The sequence below is a fragment of the Protobothrops mucrosquamatus genome, unplaced genomic scaffold (assembly GCF_001527695.2).
Source record: "Protobothrops mucrosquamatus isolate PMUCROS unplaced genomic scaffold, P.Mucros_1.0 scaffold_284, whole genome shotgun sequence".
Classification (NCBI taxonomy): Eukaryota; Metazoa; Chordata; class Lepidosauria; order Squamata; family Viperidae; genus Protobothrops; species Protobothrops mucrosquamatus.
The window spans coordinates 554,141-573,030 of record NW_015386360.1 but is presented as its reverse complement, the minus strand read 5'-3'; the positions used below and the strand labels follow the sequence as shown (position 1 = coordinate 573,030).

The following is an 18,890-nucleotide window of genomic DNA, read 5'->3' as shown; positions in this document are numbered from 1 at the left end:
CATATAGATCAAAAATTGGGTTTAATTTTAGAAGATGTGAACTTGATAAAACAGATTAAAGATCAAAGTGGAGCCCATATTAGGAGAATATATAGTGTTTTGATAGAAATTGATTCGGAAACAGAATTAGTTAAAGACTGTATGATCAAATGGGCACAAAATATCCAAGAACCAATAATGCTAGAAACTTGGGAAGTAAACTGGGTAAGAAATGTCAAGTTCACTCAAGCACAGAATTTAAGGGAAAACTTTTATAAAATGTTTTATAGATGGCATTTGGATCCCCAAAAGTTGTCTTGCATGTATCCGAATTTGCAACCAAAATATTGGAGATATGACAATATGGATGCAACTTATTATCATATTTGGTGGACATGCACGGATGTTAAAGCATTTTGGATTAAGATTTGGTGGATTATCCAACAGATTTTTAAGAAAAAGATAAAATTTACACCGCAGCTATTTTTATTGGGTATTATGGATAATTTGGATCAAAAAGAAATGAAATTGATGTTGTATTGTATAACAGCAGCAAGGATACTAGTTGCTCAAAATTGGAAAAAGAAGACATTACCAACTATGGATGATTGGAGACAGAATGTATCGTATTTTGCGGAGATGGCAAAAATATCCGCATACCTGAAGGATCATTCTCAGGAGAAATTTATCTCAATATGGAGAAGATGGATAGATTATATTCAGAGAAAATATGAACTGAATAATTATCATGTAGCTTTTGATTAAAAAATTTTCTTTTTTATAAACATAGATAAAAACAAATAATTGTTATATTTATAAAATTTGTATGAATTTTAATGTTATTTTAGAGTCACAGTAAGTTTATACTAGTGTGTTGTAATAATGAGTAGCTTTGGATAGAATGGGATTATTGTGTGTTTACTACCTGGTTCAGCTCTGGGAAGTCCAGGGGGGGAGGGGGGAAAGGGAATAGATATGTATATAAACTGATGTATTGTAGATTTATATATGTGATATTTTTTTAAGGAGGTGCCCGGTGGATACCCCAACTGCACCAGACGGGATGGTTGAGAGAGGAAGGGAAGTAGGAGAGAGGGAGGAAGGAGGAGAGGTTGAGGTTAGGGAGGAGGAAGGTATGGAAAGTGAAAGAGGGGGGTGCAGGGGGGGGCACCGGACACTTCCATTAATGTATTGAGTAGTGTTATTTTTTTTGGTTGATATTGTGATTAATTGCATCATATTTATGTTATTGTTTTTAATTGAAAAATCAATAAAATCTTAAATAAAAATAATAATAATGGGTTTAACGTAAACAAATGCTCCCCAAAATCATAATTGGTATATATTATGCTATACCGGGTGTTGGTCAACATCATCCTGTTACAGACTAGCAAGGTTCCCTCTGCAATGACAGAAACCTCACATAGTCTCCCAGATGCTTGGGAAGGCCCTTAGCCCTTTGTGACCTTCGCAAGGTCAGGGAGGGTGCCTGGTCTGCCAGCTCACCTGCCAGGCTAGGCAGACCAGGACTTCTACTTAATGGTGCCTGGCCTACCGGCCCGTCTGGTGGGCTCAATAGACCAGGACTTTGATGCCTTCAGATTCCAGGTGACCCTCTCTGCAGCTGACTGGCTGGATCCTCTGAATCCCAGCCAGGTTTCCTCGGAGGGGTGGAAATCCCCAAGCCCAATGGTGGAGTGGAATTCTCCCAGTCCACAATGGACTCCTCTTGGGAACATTGTCCCTCGAGCCTGCGACCAGCATCGGAAGTGGCCTGCATTGCAGCAGTGCCCCAGTAGTTCCAGTCCCCCGTGTATGTGGCCAAGGTGCCAGAGTCAGGAGCCGCCTCTATGGCAAACCCCCTCTTAGGAGAATTCCTGTTTGGAGCACTTGCGGAACCCTGGGATGACCCCCGATCTGTAGACTCCCTGTTCGGAGCAATAGCTGAACCTTGAGGATGCCCTTGCTCCCCCACTGGGACATGAACAGCAACCTGTGAAAATCCACTGGCACTGTAAGACTATTTCCCAGGATTTTGACCTGAAGTGTGAACTTGTTCATGGTCCCCCTCCCCCCGAGAGCAGAGTGGAGTGGAGTGGAGACGTGGTTGGACAGCCACCAACGTAGTTGGTCAATGTGGCGCCGAAGGACGCGGCCATCTCCCAAAGTCACTTCGTATGATAGCGGCCTCGAGACCTTGCAGACAACAGCAGTGACCCAAAGGTGACTCGGGCTGTAGTTTCTTGCCCAGACCGGATCACCCACCTGAAGTCTCCTTGGTGCCTGTGGCTGTGACACCAGTGAAGCCACCCGGTCTGGGTGCAGTCTGTCCAACTTTGTGATGAGGCGGCGACCCCAGCGAAGTTCCGCTGGGCTCTTCACTGTGGCAGTGCATGGTGTGGTGCAGTGTGCAAGAAGGAAATCAGCTAACTTGTGATGCCAGCTACCATGCATGAGTCTTTTGAGTGTGTCCTTCATTGTGCGTACCATCCTTTCTGCTTGCCCATTGGTGGAAGGGTGGAAGGGTGCTGACGTTGCATGCCTGATCAAGTTGGCCTGTAAGAAAGCCTGGAACTCAAGAGAAGTGAATTGAGGCCCATTGTCAGATACGAGGACATCAGGAAGTCCATGAGTAGCGAAAATTCCTCTCAACACCTGGATGGTCCGAGCTGTAGTAGTGGAGGAGACAGGGACAACCTCTAGCCACTTAGAGAGGTTATCAACCAGGATAAGGAAGAATTGCCCCTGAAAGGGCCCAGCATAATCTAAATGTACCCTTGACCAAGGGGTTTGTGTCTCCTCCCACCTGTGTACAGGGGCCTGAGGCATTTCAGGCCATGACTGTTGGCACACCTGACACCCGTGCACCTGGGCCTCGATAGCTTTATCAAGCCCAGGCCACCAAAGATGGCTGCGTGCAAGCACTTTCATGCGCACAATGCCCGGATGTCCCTCATGCAGAGAGGACAAGACTCTAGACCTCAGTGAGGCTGGGATAACTACTCTACTACCCCACAACAGGCACCCCTTAAATGTAGACAGTTCGTGCCTTCTTTGCCAGAAGCTTTGAAACGCAGCATCTGGACACGTGTCAGGCCATCCTGACAACACCCATGTCAGCACGCGTGTAAGCGTGTGATCAGTGGCAGTTTCTGCAGCCACGTCCCTAGCATTGAGGGGAGATTCAGGCAGCTCCTGAATGGAGAGAATATTAACAGCAGGGGCAGCATCTGCCTCGATTTGTGTGAGAGGTAGCCTACTGAGGCCATCTGCATGGCCTATTTCTTTCCCAGGTTTGTGAATAAGCGTGTAGTCATTTGCTGACAGGAAAAATGGACCACCTCAGCATACGTGGGGAAATGATGTGTGGGGCTTGTTTGTTAGTAGTAAACAAACCCAGCAGTGGCTTATGGTCTGTATAGACCATGAAATGACGGCCATATAAGAAATCATGAAATTTCTTTATACAGCCACTATGGCCAAGGTCAATCTGAGCGTAATTACACTCTGCAGATGACAAAGTCCTTGAATAGTAGGCTATAGGGACTTGTGTCCCATCAGCCTTCAGGTGACTAAGTACTGCTCCCACCCCATAAGGGGATGCATCACATGCGATGCACACAGGCAGTTGCTCATTAAAATGCACTAAAGAGCATTTGATGAGAGCAAGGCCTTGACCTCATTAAAGCTCTTGTCATGGACTTTAGTCCACTGCCATGGAGCTTGCTTATCTAAGAGCTGGTGTAACGGCTCAGCCACTGCAGCCTTATGGGGAAGAAATGTGTGATAGAAATTGAGGAGTCCCAAGAAAGCCTGAAGCTCACTTTTAGACTTGGGACTTGGGGCCTCCTGGATGGCCTTTAGTTTGGATTCTGCAGGGTGGATGCCTTGGGCATCTATTCTAAATCCTAAAAAATCTGTGGAAGTGACTCCAATCTTGCATTTGTCTTTTTTCAATTTGAGGCCCGCTTGGCAGAACCTCAACAATACAGCCCTTAACCTCTCTGCCAAATTTTGTGATGACTCCCCTGCAATGAGGACGTCATCAAAGTAGTGGCAAATCCCAGGTATTCCCCTGAGTGTGCGCTCCATGATGCTCTGAAATATACCAGGAGCAACATTCACCCCAAATTGTAACCTCTTTACCTTAAAAGTGCCCCTATGGGTCACTATTGTTTGGTCCTCCGCAGTTGCTTCATCAACAGGTAACTGTTGATAGGCCTGTGCTAAATCAAGCTTTGCAAACAGCTGTCCCCCTTTGAGGGAGGCCAGAATATGACTCACTACTGGTACAGGATATGCGTGTTGTTGCAAAGCTGTATTCAGGGTGCATTTGTAGTCTGTGCAAATTCGGACTTCCCCGTTAGCCTTTAAAGGCATCACAATGGGGGTTTCCCATGGACTTGAGGCCACCGGTGCCAAGATGCCTTGCTGGAGCAGCTTGTCCAGCTCTGCATCAATCTTGCCCTTTAAGGCGAATGGCACCCTCCTGGGCTTGATTCTAACGGGTGTGATGGCTGGGTTTAATTGCAAGGAAATGGGAGGCCCCTTGTAGGACCCAAGCTCTGAGCTAAACACATCTGCAAACTCGTTGCAGACTTCTGCAAGGCCTGTAGTTTGCAGACTATTTATGCCAGTTACTTGGATTCCTAAGTCCAATTAGACTCGTACAATCACCCCAACAACCACCACATCTAATAGACCCTGGAAAACTTATGCTGCACTTTGAGCGTAGCGTCTCCAAGTATTTTAACCCTTGAATTTTGAAAATCCGTGAGGATTAAGTTCGATGGCCTGAGTTTGACTCTAAGGCCACTACTGCTGCAAATCCTTTTAAAGGTATTGTGTGAAATGATCAATAGAGCGGACCCAGTGTCCAGCTCCATCGACAAGGGAACCCTTTGTAGCTTCACATCAACACGAAGCTTCTTCCTAAGGGGCTTGTGTGTCCCTGTCCGCAAAATGCTTCTGCGCAATGCGCAGAAACCCACCCTGTGTTGGCTGGGGACCCTGGTACCTTTCTGAAGGAATTCTTCCCGAGGTTGTACCTGCTGGCGACCCAAACAGACAATGGCAATGTGGCCTTGCTTACCACATGCCCAATAAATGGTGGAGCGGAACCGGCAGTCTGAGTGCTTGTGGCGCCTTCTGCATCTGAGACACTGAAGGGCTGTCGGGGTCTTGACTGGCTTCTCTCGTGGCCTTTGTACTGCAGGCTGGTGAAGTCTGTCCACCTTTTCTTCTGGATCTGGGTCCTGCACTTCTTGAGCGACCTCTTGATGGATGGACGCGACTGCTGTAGTGCTTCTGGCGAGTCGCAAGGCCTTCATAGCGCAGCCTGCTGCTTCTTCAGCTGCAACTTCATGTAAGACATCTTGGAATGTGACTTCAGTTTTAGCAAAGATTTTTTGTTGCAGCTCTCTACTTCTAAGGCCGCAGACAAAACGGTCTCGTAAGCGTTCTTCCAGGTCCTTGAACTCACAAGGCCTGGCAGCTTGTCTCAAGGCAGCAATGAATTCCGCAGCAGACTCACCAGGCTTCTGGTCCCTCTGCTCAAAAGTGTGCCTCCACGCAATTACAGATAGCTTTGGATGGAAATGGTCCTTCAGCATATTCTTCAAGTCTGTGTACATTACAGACTCAAGCGGCACAGGAGCTACTAAATTTTTGGCCACATCAAAAGTGTCCTGCTCGCAGACGCACAGCAGGGTTGCTGCCTTCAAACCGTCTTCTCGAACCTGGTTAACTCGCAGGTAGTTTTCCACCCGGGCCACGTAAGAGTTCCAGCGCTCCTGGTGAGACATGTCGAATTCTGACAACCGGCCGATCTTCGACATTGCTAGCTTCCCTTAGCCTCGCTGCAACTCAGGCTGGGAAGAGGCCCATTTGCCAAGCCCACCTCCAGCGTTTGCGTACTGGCAGGTAAATGCAGATCTGGGCGCTGACTTCCCAGCTTCCAGCTCTTTTCGTAGAGGCTAGGTTCTTCGAGTTGTCTTCTTCTTTGCAGCAATCCCACCTTCGTTGCCACTTTTACATATTGGGGTTCATGGCATTGAAGTGACACACGAGTTGTTAACCAAGTTCTTTCTTTATTCGTTCCACTGTACAACTCAGCAAACAAACAGGTGCGTAGGCCTTTTATAGTCTCCCAAACAATCCAATCACAAACCCCCTTTTTCGTGCCTTGCGCATGCGCGCAAGACCGGCGCCAACCAGTCTGGTCCCGGGCAGCTTTTAGGTTGCCTGGGACCATTTGCAACATTTCTGGGCCTGCTGAATTGCCTCAGCAGGCCCAGGACACAACACTCATGTCTGATATTAATTCAAAGAGAGGATTTCAGTTTAAGTCCTTTTATTCTAACTATTCACTACATTGTTGTGAATTTCACAGGCCAATTTCTTACTCCCTCACACCTTTAATTTGCAGGATTTTGTCATGGACAAAACAGCCATTTGGGTTCACCAAAATAAATATGCTGTGTTTTCAGTTTTTTCAGTTTTTATTTCTAAAGTCAGATAAACAATACTTCAAATACTATGTATATCTTTCAGTTTTCACAAAACAGCAATATATGATATTCCAGCAACAATAGAGTTCATCCTGCATAAGACTAAGCAAGAAAAACTTTATTATATTGGCCATTCGCCAGATGGGACACTAGGTAATCTAAAAGCCAGATAATGAATGTTATGTCAGATTTATGTTTTTCAATTTTGTGGAACAATGGGGATAAAAATTCAATATATAGTCAATATAGTTGTCACCACCACTTATCATGGTGGTTTTTGGTCTTAATTAGCAGGGATGCTTAGAAGAGAAGCTGCAGTACAGCAGCTAAAGTAGTCTGCCAGAAATATCTGGAGTAAAAATGTACAGTATAGGAACAGTATACATTCTCTAATGCTGAATGAGTATGGCAAAATTTTCTTCCCTTGCTTAAACCTTATGTTACTTTCTGATGCCTATTGAAAAATCTGCAGAGGCCATTGCCATATTGTATTCAGGTTCTCTTCATGGCTGTTTCCTTTCCTTTTCCTTAAAGTTTTTCAGAATTGCAGAGTCTGAAAGAGAGCGAGAATAATCAGATAGCTGAAGTCGAATTCATCCCAGCAAGCTGCTAATTGCAAAATGTTCCATATCCTCTTCTTAAGCCATGAACGCTGTACTGTCAAAGTGATGCTTAAAATTAGCCATTTTCAGAGCTATAAATCTTGTAAAATCCAAATAAACATTGTGCCAGCAATCTTTTAAGCTTATGTTTCCACCACATAAAGTTCCAATCACTTGCTCTATCTCCATTTCAGCTGTGCTTTATAATTGTTTCTAGATAATGTCTTTGTTTTTAATGCCTATTTTATAAATACTACATTTTTATTCAGACGTTATTTTTTATATTCTCTACAGCTGGGATAAGCTTCCTGGTCTGATATACCTAGAGTAGGGGTCTTCAAACTTGGCCCTTTTATGACTTGTGGACTTCAACTCCCAGAATTCCTCAACCAGGCACACTGGCTGAGGAATTCTGGGAGTTGAAGTCCACAAGTCATAAAAGGGCCAACTTGAAGACCCCTGACATAGAGGAATAATGCATTTTCCATTCCTTGCTTTCTAAAAAGTTATCTTGATGTGATTATCACAATCATCAATCTCAATGAGGAAAGGAATATATGGTTACTCTGGATATGAGTTAATTTGACAAAATAAAGTGGAAATGATATTCAAAACAGGAATTACTGACTAAGTGCTCAGCCATAATCTAAGTAATGACTGCATTTTTTCAGGTATGAGAGGCAATTTGATGTAGTGGTTGAGGCATCGAGCTATAAACTCAGAGACTACGAGCTCTAACCCCACCTTGGACACAGAGCCATCTGGGTGAACTTGGGCCAGTCACTTTTCCCTCAATTCCTCCCTAAGAATGAAGAAATGGCAAATCACTTCTGAAAAAAACTTTCAGGTAAACTGTAGGGACTCTCCAGGGAGCTGCCAAGAATCAAACAGAGTTGAAAGGAAGAAAAAGAATCATAGATATATAATAAATAACAGTGTTATACAAATGTATTCAGCTTTAGGAACTAATGGATGGAAGACACTGACAAATGAATGGCAAACTGCAAATGATGCTAAGTCAGGGATACAGGATGGCTAGAATGCAAAAGCTGGAGAAATGAAGGAACCTGGAACTAAAGGAAAATTTGTGAGTTAATAGAACAAAAGCATTCTTGGGCAAATGTTAGGTTAGGTCTTGTAATGATCTGAACTTTTTTTTTTTGCTTTGCTGACAAAACTAATTAAATAATTAATGAAAGACAAATATCTCTCCTTTTGGTTACTCTCCAAGTATCAGAAATCTGAGGAGAGGTAGAACACACTGCCCTGTTATATTAAACCACAATCCTGGGAATTAGACCTTCAGAAGTCCAAGAGTGAGATATTTAGGAGTAGTATGGTTTAATCTTGCAATCATAAGAAAAACTGATAGGAACATCAAGGAAGATATTAGTATTCCTCTAGAAATATCCAAAACCCAAGCATTGGAAGTTTTTAAGAAGAGACTGGACAGCCATTTGTCCGAAATGGTGTAGGGTTTCCTGCCTGAGCAGGGGGTTGGACTAGATGACCTCCAAGGACCCTTCCAACTTTATTATTATTATTATAAAGACCAATGAATATTTTAAGAAGGTCCAGATGCCACTTTTAAAATTGTCTTTTGCAGGTTTTATTACTTTTTCAGTCATTCCAGAACTGGCCCCAAAAGTCGGTTTCTATTTTTCCTTGGCACCTGGTTACACACTAGTGAATAGCAAGGGCTTTTTCTATACGCTTGTGACACTTCCTGATGGATTCGGACAAGCAAGTATTTCTCATATTATTTTTATTCTGATAATTCAATGCATTTTTAAATATCTCTTTTGCGATTGTCAATAAAAAGATCCAGTTTGGTCTACTGGTTAATGCAGTAGAAACCAGAAGACTATGAGTTCTAGTCCTGTCTTAGCCATGAAAGCCAAATGGGAGACATTGAGCTAGTCAGTCATTCTTAGCCCAATTCACATCATAGGGTCATTGCTGTGGGAAAATCGGAGGCTATGTTGGATATGTTTGCGACCTTGAGCTATTGGTAAAAATAATAAAGGCAAGATAAAAAATAAAATAAATAAAAGTTTCCAATTCATGATTGTCATGGAGGTTGGGGAGCTGAGGGCATCAGATAGGTCTGGTATATTTTTTATAGTTAATAATAAGTGATTTAATGTATTTATTTATTGTTTTAGCTTTGTTGTATGCTACTCAGAATTGCTTTTGGTGAGATGGGCAGCTATATAAATTAGGCATAATTAGACTTAGATCCTTCCATACTATGTAGCATATCAGACAGCTAAATAATCAAGGAGAGAAGCAACCTAGAACGAAGGAGAACCTTCTTGACAGTTAGAACAATTAACCAGTGGAACAACTTGCCTCCAAGAATGGTGAATTCCCCAACACTGGAAGTTTTTAAGAAGAGACTGGACAGCTATTTGTCCGAAATGGTATAGGGTTCCCTCCCTGAGCAGGGGGTTGGACTAGATGACCTCCAAGGACCCTTCCAACTTTATTATTATTATTATTATTATTATTATTATTATTATTATTATTATTATTATTATTATTATCACTATCATTATCATTATCATTATCATTATTATTATATACTATTAAAAATACAATGAAATACAACAATGAATCTATAATAAATGTAATAAACATCATCATAATACTACCTTGATGTGCTTGTGTGCTCTGAGCAAGATGAGAGCTATATGCAAAGATGGAAAACCAAGAAATAATAAACTTCCAACTTTATTATTATTATTATTATTATTATTATTATTATTATTATTATTATTATTATTATTATGTAGCTGATAAATAAATACATTTATTTTGTATTAGTTTATAATATAGGAAAATAGGGGGGGAAGGAAAGAGAAAAGTATAGAGCAGGGGTGTCAAACTGGTGGCCCAAAGGCCGGATGAGTCACACGCAGGCCACACCCACCCCGGCTTTGCAAAGGCAAAAAACGTTGTAATACGTCACAATATGTCACGTGACGCAATTGAGTTTGACACCCGTGGTGTAGGACAAATGGAAAAAAAGAAAAGGCATTGACTTCCAACTCCCTTTAGTGCAGTAGAATAAGATAACATCAAATTTCAACATTTTACTTTTACATAATAATACAAACTATCAATTTTTACAACAACAAACCTATCTAATCGATAAAACCCAAAATCAAAATTTCATTTTTTTCTACCTCAAGCACAAAATCCAGAAGAGGTTTCCAAGTAGAAATAAAAGTAATTGTATTTTGTTTCTTTGATCAAAGCAATCAATTTGGCCATCTCTGCTAACTACGTCAACTTTTCATCCATTGTAGGAATTAGTGTCCTTCTATTTTTGTACATAACATCAAAGTTCCATTTTTCCCCAAGTCTTTTCCATTAAACCCAAATGAAAATTTATTAAACAAACAAACAAAACAAAAACAAAAAAACCCAACAACAACCCTTTATCCAAGTTTTTGGAGGCTTTCCCCAAATATACCAATTTTCTTAAACCACAGTCTATGCACTGTTTGCAAAGAATTTCCCTAATATTTATTTTTTTATTAAGCCAATTTTATTTGGCCAAAGTTCTGTGGGTTAGATGGGTGGCTGTATAAACTTGTTTAATAACTAATATAAATATAATAATATAATATTAATATTAATATTAATATAATAAATATAAAAAAGTAATTTAACTATATGCTTATTTAATAATGTTAGGTATTTTATTAGCATCTTTTCAGTGAATTGCTTTGTTCGTTGCCTGTTTCATTTTGTAATTTGCTTTGAAAAGGTGAAATTGGGAAAAAAATCAGTTTAATTAGGACCTCAAACAGATTTATCCTCTCTATCCTTATAAAGGTCATTTCACTGTGTTACTTAATTGTTTTAAAAAGCTGATAGTTGGTAGCAGATGGAGCAATCTTACAGGGAAGACAGAGTCAAGTTTCTATGGAGGGAGGTAAGCATTGTTTCTGAACAGATTCACATTAATTTCTGCTTTTCTTTATTGTTAGCTTATATGGGGTACTAAAGAATACTGCCTTTTCAACCCGAAATTGAAAATTGCCATCGCTAACCTGTGCAGCTATTCTTTATTTGACAGGCTGTGTCTCCAAATGCTTTTTCTTGGTGTAGGTTTTAATAAAAACAAAAACCACAAATACAGTAAGTGGATTCTGCTTTGTATGTGTGCAGTAAGAAAATAAAACATTTTCACAAGAGAGGAAAAGAAAACCAATGCATATCACAACTAACAGCAATGCTCTCACAACCTTAACAAACCAGTACAGGTAATTATCAATTTACAACCACAACTGAGCCCAGATTTTCTATTAAGTGAGATATTTGTTAAGTGTGTTTTGCCCCATTTTACAACCTTCCTTGTCTCAATTGTTAAGTGAATCACTGCAAGTGATAAGTTAGTAACCTCAATACCTGGGAAGATTCTGGAAAAGATAATCAAACAACGAATCAGCAAACACCTACAGGCAAACAAAGTCATTACTAAAAGCCAACACAGGTTTGTCAAAAACAGATCATGCCAGACAAATCTTATTGCATTCTTTGACCAAGTGACAAAATTAGTGGACCAGAGGAATGCTGTGGATATAATTTACTTGGATTTCAGTAAGGCTTTTGACAAAGTAGATCACAACCTACTACTTGATAAGATAGAAAAATGTGGGTTAGACAGCATCACCACCAGATGGATCCGTAGCTGGCTGACCGGCTGTACTCAGCATGTGGTCCTCAATGGAACCACATCTACATGGAGGGAAGTGTGTAGTGGGGTGCCCCAGGGCTCTGTTCTGGGCCCAGTGCTCTTCAACATCTTTATCAACGATCTGGACAAGGGGATAGATGGGGAACTCATCAAATTTGCACACAACACCAAGCTGGCAGGAATAGCCAACACTTCAGAAGACAGGCTTAGGATACAGAAGGATCTGGACAGACTTGAACACTGGGCACTATCTAATAAAATGAAATTCAATGGTGAAAAAAGTTAGATTCTACATTTAGGCAAGAAAAACCAAATGTACAGGTATAGTATAGGGGGGTACCTTGCTCAATAGTAGTATCTGTGAGAGGGATCTCGGAGTCCTAGTGGACAATCATTTAAATATGAGCCAGCAGTGTGCTGCAGCTGCCAAAAAAGCCAACACTGTGTTAGGCTGCATTAACAGAGGAATAGAATCAAGATCACGTGAAGTATTAATACCACTTTACAATGCCTTGGTAAGGCCACACTTGGAATACTGCATCCAGTTTTGGTCACCACGATGTAAAAAAGATGGTGAGACTCTAGAAAGAGTACAGAGAAGAGCAACAAAGATGATTAGGGGACTGGAGGCTAAAACATATAAGGAACAGTTGCTGGAATTGGGTATGTCTAGTTTAACGAAGAGAAAGACGAGGGGGGACATGATAGCAGTGTTCCAATATCTCAGGGGCTGCCACAAAGAAGAGGGAGTCAAGCTATTTTCCAAAGCGCCTGAAGGCAGAACAAGAAGCAATGGGTGGAAACTAACCAAAGAGAGAAACAACCTAGAACTATGGAGAAACTTCCTGACAGTTAGAACAATTAACCAGTGGAACAACCTGCCTCCAGAAGCGGTGAATGCTCCAACACTGGAAATTTTTAAGAAGAAACTGGACAGCCATTTGTCCGAAACGGTATAGCGTTACCTGCCTGAGCAGGGGGTTGGACTTGATGATCTCCAAGGTCCCTTCCAACTTTATTATTATTATTAATTCCATTCCAGTTGATAAGTTAGTAATTCCATTATTAAGTGAATGTGGTTTCTCCATTAACTTTGCTTGTCAGAAGGTCGCAAAAGGTGACCACATGCGTTTGGGACACAGCAATAGTCATAAATATGAACCCGTTGCCAAGCATCTGAATTTTTATTTCATGATCATGGGGGTGCTGTAAAGCAGGGCTTTTCAACCTTTTCACCGACTGTACCACTTTTAGGCTATGGCAATATTCGAATACCACCTAGCAAGGTATCAAAAACTTGATGACCAAAAAAACCAAAAAAACTGTTCAAAGTCGCAATTACACTGAAATGACTTATGACCATTTTTCACACTTATGACCATTGCAGCATGCCCAGGGTCATGTGATTTATATTTGGATGCTTGGCAACTGATTCACATTTATGATTATTACAGTGTTCCAGGGTCATATGATCCCTTTTTGCAACCTTTTGACAAGCAAAGTCAATGGCAGGGTTGCTAGTGGCTAAGTGCTAAGGCGGGACTTCCTTCCTTCCTTCCTTCCTTCCCTCCCTCCCTCCCCTCCCTCCCTCCCTCCTTTCCTGCCTCCCTCTTTCTCATGCCCACCTCCTTCTGAAGGAAGAATTTGAATCACCCCCTCCCCCATATTTTCCTTCTTCCATATATTCATCAAACAAGGAAAAACCTCCAGAGACAGAAAAGTGAAGCTGCTGAGGGAACTAGCTTAAAAAGGCACATTCCCCTTTAAGAATTAGCTACTGGCGAGAAAGGAAAGTTAACGAGCGCAGCCGGCACTAAAGGAAGAAAAAAAATGTAGTAAGTATTGGCTGCCGGCTAAGGCAGCCTCCCCAAATGGCCCCATTCATAAGTAAAGGAATGCTACAGGCAAAATCCATTCAGGAGAAAAATACTTCAAAATCCCTTGCAGCAAAACTTACAGCTAATAATAGCAGAACAATAGAAGCTAACAGGAGACATCAGACATCAGCCAAATAGAAATTTCCAAACACTCCTTAAGAACACAAAGCCCACATTGCACATATCCCAGAACTTCAAAGTCACAAAAGCACATAAGAATCTTTCCATTCTCCATCTCCCTCCCTCTGTGTCTTACCTCCAGCTGATGCTACCTTTCTTCATTCCTCCTGGAGGGCAACCCCTCCCCTGCTGCATTTCTTGCCTGTTTGTTGCTGCCAGCACAGGTAGCTGCCACAGAAGTTGTAGATCGGCTCATGGCCGGACTGCTTGGACTCCTTGATCTCCTCACCTCTCCCCCCCCTCCTCCTTCCCCTTCGGGCAGCTACAGCTGATTCCACATCCTCCTGAGGCTGCTTCTTTTTTCCCCCTCTCCCACCCAAACTGCCTTCTTTTATAGCCTCTCCTGTCTCCACCCCCTCCTCCTCCTTTCTCTGGGGGAGGGTGAGCCAGAAGTGACCCTGGGGTGAGGCTCAGCCTCAGCCACTCTGCAGCTCCAGAGTGTTAAGTCCGGAGAATAATGGCGCATGAAGCAATACATTTCTAACAGGTCTTTATTCTCTGACTACAGTCAACGAACAACCTGAGCAGAGGCACGCAGGCCTCTATTTATACCCTCTGATCCCCGGGCAATTTCAACCAATCACAGGCAGTCTTTTCCCGCCTTGCGCTTGCGTGCAAGGCTGGCGCCGCTCAGTCTGGTCCCGGGCAGCTTTTGCAAATGCCCGGGACTCTTGCATCGTCCCGAGCCTGCTTCTGCAGGCTCAGGACACAACACCCCTCCCCCCTAGATAAAATAATGCTGCGCCCAACATGGACGCCACCTTTGGTAGATCCTTTGTTTACGTACTGTTACAATAAATGTACAGAGTGTAAGAGGTATGGGGCCGTTCTGTCTTTTCTGAGAACCAATGCACCCAACCCAGTTGCCAAAGAGCTACCCAGTCTGGACCTCTTGTTCAGGTTCCTAAACTCTTGCTCACCTTACGTAATCTGCAAGGTATTTGGGAGGGCCTTTTACCCGTAACGACCTTCTCGGACCTGGAGAACTTGAATTGTTTCCCCCGTTGCTTTCCACACTAGGTGAATTACCCTGTGGTTGTCTAGTGACTGCTGCCTGGCTTCCCTGCCCACCTCCTAGGCTCAGGAAGTCAGGACTCTGCTGTTCACTATACCTGGTTGACCTACCTCTTGGGGAGTTTTCTGAGCCCTCTGAACTCATTTCAATGTTCCCTGAAGGTGTGTAATTTTCCTGGCTCCTTTCTGTAGTGATAGGGTCCAAGGATACCTCCCTGTTAGCCCTAATGCGTGGGGACATCCTTCTGTGAGCCATTGCTGAAAAGGGCATGTCCCCACCTTGTTGTGCCTGCTCTCTTGTATGTTGTGAGTTCTGAGTATGCTCCCAGTCATTCTCCTTGTCTGGAGTATTGATGGTGATTTGTGGGTAGTTAGTATGCCTCCGGTGTGACTCCCAGGCTGGAGTGAGAGTGGGGGTGTCTGTTTTCCCCCTCCCCCATGAATTCCTATTTGGAGCACTTACGGAATGTGGGTGTTGCGTACCCCTGTTGTCCTCAACAGCCAGTGTCGGCTGTTGATTCTGATCCCCAGAATGCATTGCCCAGTCCTCCTCCCCCCCTAGAGAAGACTGAGGAGGAAACCTAGGCGAGTCCCGCCTCACACGAAGTTGATCAATGTGGCGGTGAAGAACGCGGCCGTCTTCCAATGACACCTCGTAGGACAGAGGCCCCAAGACCTTGCAGACCACAGCCGGGACCCAGAGGTGTCCAGGCCCATAATTCCTGGTCCAGACAGGATCACCCACATGCAGGACCCATGGTGGGTGTGGCTGAGACACCTGTGAAGCTACTCGCTCCGGATGCAGCCTGTCCAATTTAGTCACAAGCCGGCGACCCCAACGGAGTTCAGCCGGGCACTTACCCGTGGCAGTGCACGGAGTAGTACGATGGGCTAGAAGGAAGTCAGCCAACCTGTGATGCCAGTTGCCATAAGTCAGTTTCTTGAGAGCGTCCTTGGCGACGCGGACCATTCNTTCAGCCAGACCGTTGGTGGAAGGGTGGAATGGAGCCGAAGTAGCGTGGCGAATCATGTTGGCTTGTAGAAACCCCTGAAACTCAGTAGAAGTAAATTGAGGACCATTATCTGACACCAAAACATCCGGCAGACCATATGCAGCAAAAATGTTTCTCAACACTTGAATGGTCTTGGCAGCGGTGGTGGATGACACAGGCACAACCTCTAACCATTTGGAATGGCTATCTACAACAACCAGGAAGAATTGCCCCTGAAAGGGCCCAGCGTAATCTATATGTATTCTAGACCATGGAGTGTGTGTTTCCTCCCATCTATGCACAGGGGCCTGGGGCATCTCTGGCCTGGACTGCTGACACGCATGACACCCATGTACCTGGGCCTCAATGGCCCTATCAATGCCAGGCCACCACAAATGGCTGCGCGCAAGCGCTTTCATCCTGACAATCCCAGGGTGACCCTCATGTAATGAATCCAAGATTCTCGCCCTCAATGAGGCCAGAATCACAACTCTAGAGCCCCAGAGGAGGCAGCCATTGAAAGTGGACAACTCGTGCCTCTTGACCCAAAAACATTGAAAGTCCTCCTCGGGGCATCTGTCAGGCCATCCAGACAGCACCCATGTAAGCACGCGTTTGAGCGTGTGATCAGTGGCAGTTTCAGCAGCCACATCCCTAGCATTAAGGGGACACTCTGGCAATTCCTGAATGGACAATATGTGCACAGCAGGGGCAGGATCAGACTCCACAGTAGGCAAGGGCAGCCTACTTAATCCATCAGCATGACCTATTTCTCTGCCAGGTTTGTGAACTAGTGAATAGTCATAAGCAGACAAAAAAATGGACCATCGCAGCATGCGAGGGGACAGTATGTGTGGGGTTTGTTTGGAAGTAGTGAATAACCCCAGCAACGGCTTGTGGTTAGTAAAGACCGTAAAATGACGGCCATAGATGAAATCATGGAATTTTTTAATTCCAGCCACAATAGCCAAAGCCTCCCTATCAATGTGAGTGTAGTTATGCTCAGCAGCAGACAATGTCCTAGAATAATATGTCACAGGGACCTGAGTCCCATCAGCCGTTAGATGGCTAAGCACTGCACCCACACCATAGGGGGAAGCATCACAAGCCAGACACACTGGCAACTGCTCATTAAAACGAGCTAACACCACATTGGATGTAAGCAAGGCCTTAACCTCATTGAAACTGGCTTCATGGACTTTGGTCCAACGCCAAGAGGCATTTTTATCTAGAAGTCTGTGTAAGGGTTCAGCAATAGCAGCTTTATGAGGTAGAAAGGCACGATAGAAGTTTAGTAAACCCAAAAAGGCTTGTAATTCGCCCTTAGACTTGGGGCTTGGAGCCTGCTGAATAGCTTTGAGCTTAGCATCAGACGGGTGTATACCCTGAGCATCTATCCTGAATCCCAGGAAATCAGTGGAATGCACACCAATCTTACATTTGTCCTGTTTTAACTTAAGGCCTGCTCTTCGGAAATGAAGCAAAACAGCCCTTAACCTCTCTGCCAGCATTTGTGCAGAGTCTCCTGCGATGAGAACATCATCAAAATAAGGACACACACCAGGAATACCCCTCAGGGTGTTTCCCATTACACTCTGAAAAATGCCAGGAGCGACATTCACCCCGAATTGTAACCTTTTCACCTTGAAAGCCCCTCTATGGGTAACAATAGTTTGAGCCTCTGCTGCTGCATCATCAACAGGCAGCTGTTGATACGCTTGAGTCAGGTCAAGCTTAGCAAAAATCTTGCCCTCTTTGAGAGAAGCCAAAATGTGGCTCACTACAGGCACAGGATAAGCCAGTTGCTGTAGAGCCTTGTTTAGTGTGCACTTGTAGTCTGCACAAATACAAATGTCCCCATTTGCCTTTAAAGGCGTTACAATGGGAGTTTCCCACGGGCTAGAATCTACAGGCTCTAATATGCCTTGCTGGAGCAACTTGTCCAGTTCCGCATCAATCTTGCCCTTAAGAGCAAATGGTACTCTTCTAGGTTTAACCCTAATGGGCTGTACAGCTGAATCTAGCTTTAATGAAACTGGAGGTCCTTTGTAGGATCCTAGCTCAGAACTGAACACATCTGCAAACTCCTTGCAGACATCTGCAAGGGTCTCAGTTTGCAACTTGTGCAGCCCTGTTACTTGGATCCCCAAAGCCTCAAACCAATCGAGTCCAATGAGACTCGTGCGCTCACCCCCCACAACTAGCACGTCTAGGGGGCCTACAAAATTCTTATACTGTACCTTAAGGGTGGCCTCCCCCTTAACGCACACTTGGGAATTTTGAAAATCTGTAAGGATTACATTAGAAGGCCTTAGCGAAACTCGCTGGCCACTGCTGCTGCAGATTTTGTGAAATGTGTTGAGGGAAATTATGGATAGGGCAGACCCCGTGTCAAGTTCCATCGACAATGGCACTCCCTGCAATTTCACCTTAAGGGATAATTTCTTTTTAAGGGGTTTGTGTGTGCCTATTCTTAAAATATTCCTGCGTGTTGCACAGAACCCCACCCTGTTTTGACTGGGCACCCTGGTACCTTTCAGATTCAATTCTTCCTTCGGTTGTACCTTCTGTCGACCCAGGCAAACCGCAGTGATGTGGCCTTTCTTTCCGCACGCTCGGCAGATGGCGGAACGGAACCGACATTCCACTCGCTTGTGGCGACCACCGCATCCGAAGCAACGAAGCTCAGCTGGGCCCTTGTCCTGCTGATCTTTGGACCTCCTCCCAGCTGCTTGGTAAAGCTTGTCCACCTCCTCTTCAGGATCTTCTTCTGAATCCTCTCGCACGTCCTCCTTGTGGATGGTTGCAGTCTCTGGAGCGCTTCGACTAGGCCGCATATTCTTGACCGCTTCACCTGCAGCTTCCTCTGCTGTAACCTCTCGCAGAGCATCTTGGAAAGAGACATCTTCCTTAGCAAACAGCTTCTGCTGTAAGTCTCTGTTCCTCAGTCCGCACACAAAACGATCACGCAGCCTTTCCTCTAAGTCCTTGAAGTCGCACGGTTTAGCTGCTCTTCTCAAGGCTGCAAT

General features: G+C 44.0%; 1 protein-coding gene across 1 annotated transcript; it reads right to left on the bottom strand.

Annotated features, from left to right (window-relative positions):
• Positions 1 to 7,933: 7,933 nt before the first annotated feature.
• Positions 7,934 to 18,035, bottom strand: LOC114923933 (uncharacterized protein K02A2.6-like; the record flags this gene model as incomplete). Its single annotated transcript, XM_029287288.1, has 2 exons — positions 7,934 to 7,963; positions 16,287 to 18,035. Coding segments are annotated over 2 exons (1,779 nt in total), but the record flags the coding sequence as incomplete, so codon positions are not given.
• Between the last annotated feature and the right edge of the window lie 855 nt (positions 18,036 to 18,890).